General features: G+C 42.9%; 1 protein-coding gene across 2 annotated transcripts in view; it reads left to right on the top strand.

Moving 5' to 3' along the window:
• TTLL7 (tubulin tyrosine ligase like 7) overlaps positions 1-12047 on the top strand; it is a 302305-nt gene that overhangs the window by 273803 nt on the left and 16455 nt on the right. For both annotated transcript variants that reach the window (XM_073593653.1, XM_073593652.1), the window contains exon 20: positions 2645-2818. In XM_073593653.1, coding sequence (XP_073449754.1) covers positions 2645-2818 — 174 coding nt within the window. The remainder of the gene's footprint in view (positions 1-2644; positions 2819-12047) is intronic.

Genomic DNA, 12047 nt, shown 5'->3' on the forward strand with positions numbered 1-12047 from the left:
ACGTTGGTGCTCGTGTCCCTGTGCGTGCTGGGGCGCGTGTCCCTGGGGGCGCCGGCGTGTCTGAGCTGACCGGCCGTGGCGTGCGGGGTGGCGTCCGGGTGTTCGTGCGTACGCGCGTTCGCGCTAGCGCGCGTCCACCTGTGGGCGCTGCCTTTGACATGCCCGGTAGTGTGGGCGTGCACGCTGGTGTCGGGGGCGCGCTCGGGCGCGTGCGGAGGCGCGGCGCGCTTTGGCGAATTGGCGCGCGCACGTGCGCGGTGTTTGGCGCCAATCAGCCTATTTGAAGCCTGCCTCTACACTGACTCGGTGCTGCCTGATCAAACAGCTCTGTGTCTTGTTCCGTGATCATCCTGTGTTCCTGTATCTCCGTAGTGTTTACCCGTTGTGACCCGGCTTACCTTTGGACCTTCCTTGACTGCTGCCTGAACCCGACCCCGGCTTGTTTGACCTCGTTTCTGCCTTCTCCCTTGTACCGTTGCCGCCAGCCCGTTGCCGACCCCTGCCTGTGTGTGACCAAGCCTGATTAACTCCTGCTCAGCATCTGCTCTACCAAGTTTAAAGTTCTACCGGTTGCTTGCCAGACCACCGTGCTCCAGGACTCTAACTTCAGGCCCTCATACCATTCCGCACTCACGGGCCTCCTGTCTACTCTACCAGGGGCCCCGAATCGGATACGTAAGGGAGCCTACCCTCTGCCCAAGTGGACTCATCTGTCTGGTAAGTGTGGGACCTGACAAGATGTTGGTTGTTCACAGTCGGCTGTGTCTAAAACATGGACCAAATACAAACAACATGGGAAGGTGGTTAAAGGCAAGCATACTGGTAGACCAAGGAAGACATCAAAGCGTCAAGACAGAAAACTTAAAGCAATATGCCTTGAAATGTACAACAAAACAAATGAGGAACAAATGGGAGGAAACTGGAGTCAACATCTGTGACCGAACTATAAGAAACCGCGTAAAGGAAATGGGATTTACATACAGAAAAGCTAAAAGAAAGCCATCTCTAACACCTAAAAACAAAAAAACAAGGTTACAATGGTAAACAGTCGTCTGCATAAATCTCATTGGAACGGCACCAAACAAAAGTTCCAGCATCATCACCTTGCCCAATGCAGATTCGAGATTCATCACTGAATATGACTTTCATCCAATCATCCACAGTCCACGATTGCCTTTCCTTAGCCCATTGTAACCTTGTTTTTTTGTGTTTAGGTGTTAGAGATGGCTTTCTTTTAGCTTTTCTGTATGTAAATCCCATTTCCTTTACGCGGTTTCTTATAGCTCGGTCACAGATGTTGACTCCGGTTTCCTCCCATTTGTTCCTCATTTGTTTTGTTGTACATTTTCAAGGCATATTGCTTTAAGTTTTCTGTCTTGACGCTTTGATGTCTTCCTTGGTCTACCAGTATGCTTGCCTTTAACCACCTTCCCATGTTGTTTGTATTTGGTCCATGTTTTAGACACAGCCGACTGTGAACAACCAACATCTTGCGCAACACTGTGTGATGATTTACCCTCTTTAAGGAGTTTGATAATCCTTTCCTTTTTTTTCAATTGACATCTCTGGTGTTGGAGCCATGCTTCATATCAGTCCACTTGTTGCAACAGCTCTCCAAGGTGTGATCACTCCTTTTTACCTACATACTAACAAGCAGATTTAATCTGATGCAGGTGTTAGTGTTTGTAATGAAAATTTACAGGGTGATTCCATAATTTTTTCCTCAGAATTGAGTGATTCCATAATTTATTCCCTGTGCTTGTTCTATAAATCTAACTGTTACTGGCCACCACAATTATTTTTCTTGATTTCTTTTAGTGTTTCTTAAAGCCAGAAAGTTGCCATTTGAAATGCCTTTAGTTTTTGGCCATGTCTGTGAACTACTTTTTTTCTACAGCAATAAACAACTGAAGGAACATCCTCAGGGACTGGTGATTCCATAATTTTTGCCAAGGGTTGTATCATAATTTTAACAGTTATAGTTTTTTTTACCTAACCCCTTACATAGTTACATAGTAGGTGAGGTTGAAAAAAGACACAAGTCCATCAAGTCCTACCTATGTGTGTGATTATATGTCAGTATTACCTTGTATATTACCCCTTAAAGTGTAAATCCAAGAGAAACTCTTATTTTGGCTACAATAAAGAAGGTTTAGCTCCTCTCATGTGTTATTGTTGTTTTCCTGTTGGGGGATCCTCCTTCATTTCCTGATGTGTCATCAGGTCAGGAAATGAGGAAAAATCTCCCAATGGGGATGCAAAGAGAAAAAAATTAATCTCATAGAAACTCCTCGTAACCCTTTCCTACTCTGCAGAACTAAACACAAGTTCTAAATCAAACTTATCCCAAAATGTCTCTCAATTCCATTCATGTAAACAATCCCAGCTGCCATATCTTTTGAGGGCCATGTAAACAACAAGTTTTGGGTGGTTTTAAACTTGGAGATTAACTTTTTTTTCTCCATTCATTCTCCATCTGTCGGCATTTGGCTTAAAATACTCCGGACATTTCCAACAAAGCATGGAAAGGTCGCATGTTGTATCTCTTACTCCAGGACGGCTAAACCTTCTGTTTTGTGTAATGCTCTTATTTTGGCATTGGCGGTTGTGAACATGAGGTCATTTGTGCATCCTCTGCCAACAGTACGTCGTGGGAGACGATATTCAGCAAGAGCACCGAGGTTGTGACACCTGACCAGCTCCAGTGCTGCCATCGACTAGTCCAGCTCTGCAAGGACTGCTTGCTCGTGGTTTACAAATATGCAACAGATTCCCGGAACTCGTTGGCGGGTGTGAGTCCAGACTGGAGCGACACAAGGTATTCATTATCTTCTTAATCCTTCTGTTTATAAAGCAGTCCACATTTTTAGCTGTTGTTGAAAGCATACCTGAAAGTCATTTTAATGTGAATTTCACATTTTGCTTGGTTGCTCTACCATACTTTTTTTTTTTTTTCAAAGAACTATAGATTCTTTTGTATGTGCTGATCTGTCTTGTCAAAGAGTGCAATTAACATTCTTCCTGAACCACTACTGAGATATTATTTTAAAATAATTGTAAAAATTATTACACCATCTTGTTTGTTTTTTAAATTGGGAAAATGTTTTTTGAAAAACATAAAAGGTTTTACACTTCAAGACATTACAAAACAATAAAGAATGATGTAATCAACAAATATTGTGGCATTATGCACATGAGCATTAATATAATAATATGCAGGCGTTATCATATTCCACACGAAAGCTAAACTTACCCAGTATGACAGTGTAACCAATTTGTGTAGACCGAGGCCCATTCAACCTAAGTCAACAGCCTTACGTACAGAACCAATTCTCAAGGTCTACTTGGACAGTTAAATATTCTCGGATATACTCGTTCCCTAGGGCTGTGTCCCGGGGTATCCAGCCACATCCCCCACACTTTTTCGAATTTACCAGGGCAGCCCCTGCATGTGTAAATGTGGCTTTCTAAGAGTAAGGAGTGGCCTACAGAGGATATCCAAGACTTATGCGTAGGAGGGTCAGGAGACTTCCACATAAAAAATAAAATTAGCCTACGGGCATGCCCTGCCCAAGGCTATCCTGGGATGTTCCTCCTCTATAACCCCCTTCCAATATGCTTAGTATACATCTGGATTTTCACCTTAAATACCACATTTAGCGTGTCTCCAACTACCTGCTTCCAATCGAGATGCAGTTTGGGGCGTCGCCATAATAGGTTAATTAAGTCCCCGTGATCTCTTTTACACCTGTGAAATTAGGGTTCTGCATTGTATCCTATCTTATATAGACTCAGGGGAGTGTAATGAGAGTGCAGTAGAATGTACAGTTGAGACAACTTTTGGTCCACAATAAGGGAGCATGTCATCACAGCCTGATACGCTTCCTCCCTCCATGTTCTGATTTTTCAATATATAATAAAAAAACATATGTGCAGGTAGCGAGTATAGGGCTTGCAGAGAGGCAAATGATAGCAGACATGTTTTGTATGCCAAATAATTTCCACCTAGCTCCATGTACTAACTTAGCTAGCTCAGATTAGTTATCATTACACCATATCGTTCTGTATTTTGTGTACCCCATATTTTTTGAATGAGGCCGTAGGTCGATCATCATTTTAAAATAAAAATACAGGCCTCACTGCAATATTCACCTTGCCTCCGGAGGTATGCGGTGGAAAAACCCGACCAACTGCTGTTGGTTCTCTTTTGGGTTGAATGACAGCTGGCTTCATTCATCCCACTTCCTGTGAGCGTGGGCTGTCATAGACACACCTTCTGGAGAACATCATCAGTCCTGGAGCCATAAGAGAATGCTGTAAAGAATAGCACTCATGTCACTCATGTATGCACCATTTTTTGCAGTATAGAGGACCACCCACTGCCATTGAACCCACTGGACCACTGAAAACAAACCCTTAACAGCCAGAAAACTGCTGGGAGAAATGTTATGTATGAAATACATTTAAAAAAACATAGGAGTTAAAAAATGGCAGATGGGTTTTATTATAGTTGATCTTGAATACAGAAGCAGACTGCACCAGCATTGCCCAGCAAGTACTTACAGTAAAAATCACTTTACGAACCCCAAATATTCTGCTGACGGGTAATATAGCTACAGCAGTGCCCATGATCTGACTGAATACCAGGCTGTTTCGATCATGCAAGGTTTCTGCATTTTTTTATGTCACAGCTTTCCAACCACCTTCCACTTCCCACACATTTCGATGGACCATTGAGGTAGCCCATCAAAGTGATCGGCCAAAAGGAATGTATGGAGTGAGAGAGAGCACTGATTCTCTTTGAGTCTTTGGGGGCTCTGAATTATTCTGCAGGTATGTGCATGCCCCTCTAACAGCTTTTTCATTTGTTAAAGAGACTGAGTAACAACAGGTGACTCCAATGGCGGACAATGGCAGCACCACTTATCTCAGGAAGAAAGACTAGCAATAAGTGCAAGTTTTCTAATTAGTGCAAGAGGTTGTTTCCCTAGACCAGGGGTCTCCAATCTTTCTAAACAAGCTGGAGTAAAAAAAATTACACAGCACCTGTGGTCAATAGGATGAGGGGTAGTGCAACACCAGTGGTGTCAATGGGAGGAATAGTGCCCCATCTTTGGCGTCAGTGGAAGGAATAGTGTCCCATCTTTGGCATCAGTGTAAGGAACAAAGCCCCTTTGTTGGCGTCAGTGGATAGAATAATGCCCTATAATTGACGTCAGTGGAAAGAATAGTGCCTCATCAATGGTGTCAGTTGGGAGGAATAGTGCCCCAAGATAAAGTCAAGCAAAGGGTCCCATCTGGCCCACAGGCCACAGTTTGGAGACCACTACCCTAGACAATGGTAGTCTGTTGAGGTTAGGGGCTTCCCACAAATTCAATGCTACCACATGCCTTAGCTAAAAAAGGCCAGGCTTGTGGACAAAGACTTTTTTTCTCATCATACATTCAATGGAAAAGCAAAAGCACCTCAATCAAGCTTGAAGCAGCTTAGAAGAATTTATGAAGCTCCTACCAATAGCTCATAATGATCTCAAATGTAAGCTGAATGCACCTGCAAGGATGCTGCATTTGCTCATTTACCGAAGTCTTGTCACATTGTTTAGCAAACTCTGTAATTGCAATGAAACAAGATAATCAGTTTGGGTGGTCAGAGACAAGCACACATCTTCTTGAGAATGACAGAAGGGGAGACATCTGTCTTCGATCGCACTGAGATCCTCCACTATGTGTCCTCTGACTTAGCGGACAGACATAAGCTGCACATGCAGTTTCTTTATTCAATCTTCTCAATTAGAAAGGGAAGGATTTGCCCAAACACATATTTTATAAGTTGTAAAGTTTTGAATAGTATAGACACAGAGGGATACAGGGATGCTCATTTTACATTTTTGTGCTGTTTAGAAAATTTTGTAGCTGAGGAGCCTGAAAAACGAGGTGATGACTTCTTGTGCTTTTCTGGAAAGTAACAAAAGTCCCTCAGAGGTCAAGCAGTGTGTGGAAGGATTAGGTTCAGGGACATACATACCATTTGTGCAAACTGTGCAGCTGCACAAGGGCCCTCAGTGACTTATGGATACATTTATGTCCATTTTTACTAGGGGTGGATCAGATGGGTTCAGGGACTATTGCCACTGCCATGTAGACTTAGACACGGCCCATTCCTATCTAACTCTCATTCGACAAACAAGTCTTTACTTGGTCAGTATGGGGGCGGAACGAACAATTGGTTTCACACAAGGGCCCCTTGATGACTCTGGCTGCTACTATTTGAGATTCTATGAATTAAATAATTTGAGCCTCTGAAAAAAGTTTTGAAATTCGGGTAGCACTAATATTGCATAAAAAACACTGACAGAATAAAGGGCTGGGTGCACAAGATGAAGAAAAGATGATATTGCAGCCGTTATGATCACTTCAAAGTTGGGTTTTACTCTATCATCAGCCATCCCTCTGTCCAGTAAGAATGCCCCTACTGGACACTGAAGCACTCTTCACATCAGGGATTCTTCCTAGTGGGGAATTTAGTCATGCCCACAGTGTGTACGAACAGCCACAGCCACCATTGGCATGGAAAGATTTGTACCCTGTACAAAGCAATGACTGGCGCCACAGCTATTCTCAACTGATCTGTGAGGTTACATGTGATTAGGAACTCTGACCAGCCTTGAACACAGACAATTTGCATCCAGGAAAGGCGTTTCTGGCTGTATACAAACTGAAGTGATGTTTAGCTGTATGCTCCCTTATTCGCTCGTCTGAATAATGCCTTATTGGACAGCGGAAAAGGCACCTGGCAGGTCTTAGCCTTAAATAAGCTCTATAAATTATTTCAGTTTAAATGCTCAGTTTGTTTGTATATCCTTTTCATATTTGTTAACCTACAAAGTTCATACAAATACCTGTTAAAGAGGCCAGCATGTCCAACTTCCGTTATGTGGGTGACAAGATGTGACAACTGTGGCAGCGCTGTCAGCCCCCTTGCTACTCCTGCTGAAACATGGGATTTCTGTAGGACAGCATAGTCAGCCTGTGACATTAAAGGCAGACACACTTCTGAGTGTTCTCCCAGGGTCTTTGATTGACAGCAGCTCCTGTAGGCAGTAAAGCTGTCAATACTCCATAGCAAGGGACTCTGACACAGGTGGAAGAAGCCCTCTGTATTAGTGCGCATGCAACAAGAACAATTGATACTTTTTGTGATACTTTTTCTTTATTTGTACTAACATCCAAAATTTCAGGACAAGCTTTTGGGATGTGCCCACTTCTTCAAGACCTAAGCATATTTTATGGACATTTTTACATGTGACCTCCCTGCCTCGCTATGGTCGTCTGACAATGCAGCTAGCAAAAAGACCATTATTAGCCGGGCGCTTGGGATCAAGCACTTCCTTAGATAAGTGCCAGTAAGGGGAAAGCAGAGGCGGGAGGGGATGTGTTAGCCTCCCTTCCCTCTGCATTCCTGTTGCCGGTGCTTGTCTGAAAAGTGATTGGAGCCCGAGACAAGCGCCACCTATTAATGCATCCATCTCCTTGCTTGCGGTAGGGGGGTGTCCTATCCAACCACATACCTATCCTTTCACAGCACATACAGTGGGGAAAAAAATTATTTGATCCCCTGCAGATTTTGTAGGTTTGCTCACTTACCAAGAAATGAAGGGTTTATAATTTTTATAATAGGTGTATTTTAAATGATAGAGACAGAATATCAACCAACAATCCAGGAAAAAACACATGATACAAATGTTATAAATTGAGTTGCAGTTCAGTGAGTAAATTAAGTATTTTATCCCCAAGCAAAACATGACTTGGTGGAGAAACCCTTGTTGGCAAGCACAGAGGTAAGATGTTTCTTGTAGTTAGTTACCAGGTTTACACAGATCTCAGCAGGGATTTTGGTCCACTCTTCTTCACAGATCTTCTCTAAATCTTTAAGGTTTCTTGGATGTCACTTGGCAACTAGAAATTTCAGCTCCCTCCCTAAATTTTCTATAGGATTAAGGTCTGGAGACTGGCTAGGCAACTCCCTGACCTTAATGTGCTTCTTCTTGAGCCACTCCTGCATTGCCTTGGCAGTATGTTTTGGGTCATTGTCATGGTGGAAGACCAATCCACAACCCATCTTCAGTGTTCTGGCTGAGGGAAGAAGGTTCTCATCCAAGATTTTACAATACATGACCCCATCCATTGGCCCCTCAATGCGCAAAGTCGGTGTGTACCTTTAGCAGAGAAACAGCCCCAAAGCATACCTCCATGCTTGACTGTAGGCATGGTATTCTTGGGGTCATTTTTCTTCCTCCAAACACAGCAAGTCGAGGTAATGCCAAAGAACTCAAATGGTTTGTTTGGTGGCTGTGGTCCCAACTGCCTTGAGATCATTCACAAGCTCCTCCCATGTAGTTCTGGGCTGATCTCTCACTTTTCTCATGATCATCCTTATTCTATGAGGCGAAATCTTGTATGGAGCTCCAGAACAAGGACGATTGATGGTTATTGTGTATATCTTCCATTTGTGAATAATTGCTCCAACAGTTGTCTCCTTCTCACCAAGCTTGTTGCTGATGGTCTTGTAGCCCATTCCAGCCTTGTGCAGGTCTATAATCTTGTCCCTGACTTCCTTTGACAGCTCTTTAGTCTTGCCTATGAGTTAAGGTTTGAAGAGAACAAAGAGATTCTGTGGTCAAGTGTCTTTTATACACATAACGTGTTGTCGTTAGGAGTGCCTTTTTAAATTGACTGGACTAATCTGTGTACCACTTGAGCACATACTGTAGCCAGTCTGTGGGAGCCAGAATTATTTTTGGTTGCTACGGAATTAAATGCCTATTTTACCCACTGAACTGCAACTCATTTTATAATATTTGTATCGTGTTTTTTTTTTTATTTTTGGTTGATATTCTGACTCTATCAGATACACCTATGATAACAATTATAGTCCCTTCATTTATTTGTAAGTGGGCAAACTTACAAAATCTGCAGGGGACCAAATACTGTAATTATTTTCCCCACTGTAGGAAGATGGGACAAAGTTCTACTTGACAAAACACTATAAAAAAAAATAAAAAATTAAACTACTTCTTTAAAGTTAGGGAAAGTCAATCCCCTGTAAGTGTAACTAAATCAGAGAGGTTCATAGAATATACTTTTCTTGCTAATAAAGATAAGAGAACTTTTCCTTTTAAAGTGTTAAAACACAGTACAGTTTTACTTTAAATTTTTTTGCGGTCTGTTTATACTGTGAATAAGCAACTCTTATGCCAGGTATGCTGAAACTGGATGTTCACCAGAATGAATTAGGTGTTTCCAGAATCACTTCTTAGCCTTCTTTGAACATATTTTATATAATCCTAGATATTTGCAGAGAAGCTGACAAACTGCTGGTGAAAACCACCGCCTGGAAACATATTGCTTTTTTCCTCCCCAAAGTGCAGAACAATGCAAGATGAGCAGCAAGGATGTTTCCTCTCTAATAAACTACATTTTACTTTTCTGTAAATTTACAAGCATCAGGGACCTGTCTGGGCCAGAGCTGTATGTCATGCACCACTAATGGGAAACAGATACCTGCTCCGATCTGCACTCCAGGAGGATCTTGATGGCCTAGAGCAGCTGGATATCTCCCATGGCTGGACTGCTCACTAGGGGGCACTGTTGCATAGCTTGCTAAAACAGCATCAACTGCAGGCAACAGGCAGCATCATAGAATGAATTTTTAAGACTGTCTGTTTTTCTGAAGTCAGAATGTCCTTTCAAATTTCAGCTTTACCCTCATTTATTAAATCTTGAGCAGTCAGATTAATTAGACTTATCAGAACTTATAATCTGGGTTAAGACTGCAGCCTTTTGTTACCTGTGTTGTGCAACCTCCCTCTCATGCTCCACAATGTGTGGTTTAGGCCCCTTTCACACGTGTGGTCATTCATTTCATTAGTTCTGTCAAGTTTTTACAAAGAAAGAACAAATTAACTTATCAGTTTGTCATCCGTTTGGTTTTTTACATCCTCCACCTAGAATCCTTAATCAATAGGAAAACAAAATGCCGCTCCAGGTGAGTGATGGAACCGGATAGGCTGGGGAATGGACTCCTCCCAGGGGTGCTAGCCTCGGCTCGCCAACTGTGCAATTTGGATAAAAGGAATGGATGGTTGCACACCGAGGTAGTGATGAATCTCTTTATTGTAAAATCCGTAACATGAATAACACCACAGGACAGGTACAGGTAGATGCGTTTCACACAGCGACGCGGTGATTATTCATCAATGAATAAGTGCAGCATCACTGTGTGAAACGCGTCCTTAACCACTAGAGTCCATTTACTCATGCAAAAACCAATTGTTTTTCCATTTACATCCGTTTTTCATCTGATCCGTTTTTTTTAAATGAAAAAAAATAGGGCATTGATCTGTTCCAAAAAACTGATGTTGACGGAAGCGGATGTAAATGCATGATCCGTTTTTCCATAGAGATGCATTGATATCCATTTTTCATCCATCAACGGATGGATGAAAAACAGACAAACGGTCTGCATGTGTGAAAGAGGTCTAAGGCTTAGTGGGATAAGAGCAATGGCTATAATACACCATAAACTCAAATCATTTTTTTTGCAAGTACAGGGTGCCATGTCTCCCGAAGTTTGATGGGGTTTGTGCATTGGAGACAGAATTAGGAGCCAGCATGATTCCAAGAGGTATAGGCAAAGAGACATGTCTTACAGTAATGGGTGGAGCAGTTTTGTAAAGTGAACCTGTGCTTTGCCCCTGTAGTGTAAAGCAATAAGTTCAGCTCAGTCCAGGAATGTGAACAAGGCACATAGAAAACAATTGTTTTCTATGTGCCCTAGCAGCGAACTGCCTTTGTTCAGTGTAGACACAGGTCACCACGTATAGTATGAACTATCCCTATACCGATCTAGCATACATGCTAGTGTCTATTCTGTATCTGTTCTTTACAAGGCACTATTTACCTTATTATTATTTTTTTACTATTTTTTTTTTTTTTTTTTTTACTTGTCCTGTACAACACAGAGCACTGTTTACTTTCAGAATGCCTGCACTTTTCTGCAGCGCACTGCACCCTTCTGGCACATAGAAAACAACAATTGTTTTCTATGTGCCATTGCGATGACTGGCTTTCATTAAGTGCAAAAAAAAAAAAAACCAAACCAAAAAAAAAAAACACCAGTCACCGCACATAGAGGGGAATTAACAGAGATCGGTGCAAGCACTCCTCTTCCAAACATAAAAGTGAAGCAGATGCTGCTCCTAATTACCAAAGAGGTGCAAGCCCCTTTGTTAATTAGGAGTTATCAGTTCTTTGTTCTGCTGTGACAGCTACAGCACACAGCACAGAGAATATAGATCTGGTGCTGCATGCTCCGATCTCTCTGATCAGCCTTGCCCCCTCCCCCCCAGGGCCGGATCTCCCACTAGGCACTGTAGGCATGTGCCCACAGGCACCCTTCCTAGAGGGGTGCCCGACAATGTACAGACCTGGCAGCAGGGTGGGGGGGGGGGTTCACACACAATCCTGTGGCTACAGCCACTGGGATTGTGTGCAAAACTGACAGGCAGACTCCTGCCTGCCAGGTGGAAGTATTCGGGTGGCTGCGCTGCCGCCTGATTGCTTCCACACACCCCCGGTACCTGCTCCCCCCACCCACACGTGTGCCCCCGCCATGTATTCCGGGCTCCGCTCTGCGGGTCCAGAACCCACATGACAGATGCAAGCGGGTGGAGGCATCTGTCCATCCATATAGACTTAAAGGGATGCTGGGGCTGGGCAGGAAGGGGTTAAACAGCAACAGATTTGCTTTAAGATGCCATAATATGGATTGCAGCTACTCAACATTCCACCCCAGGGCCCTTTCCTTGCTTTACCTGTGGTTTATAGTTTTGTTTTCTGTCGTATTAGTCCAACAATTAACAAGAAGCTCCATGAATTGTGCACATTGCTATTAATGTTTTTCATTCACGACAATTAGCAGAGTTGCAATCTGAACATACCTGCTCACCAGCCATAATTCATGCTGTCATTCTACCTCTCTTATCTTT

This window comes from Aquarana catesbeiana, linkage group LG07 (genome assembly GCF_042186555.1).
Source record: "Aquarana catesbeiana isolate 2022-GZ linkage group LG07, ASM4218655v1, whole genome shotgun sequence".
Classification (NCBI taxonomy): domain Eukaryota; kingdom Metazoa; phylum Chordata; class Amphibia; order Anura; family Ranidae; genus Aquarana; species Aquarana catesbeiana.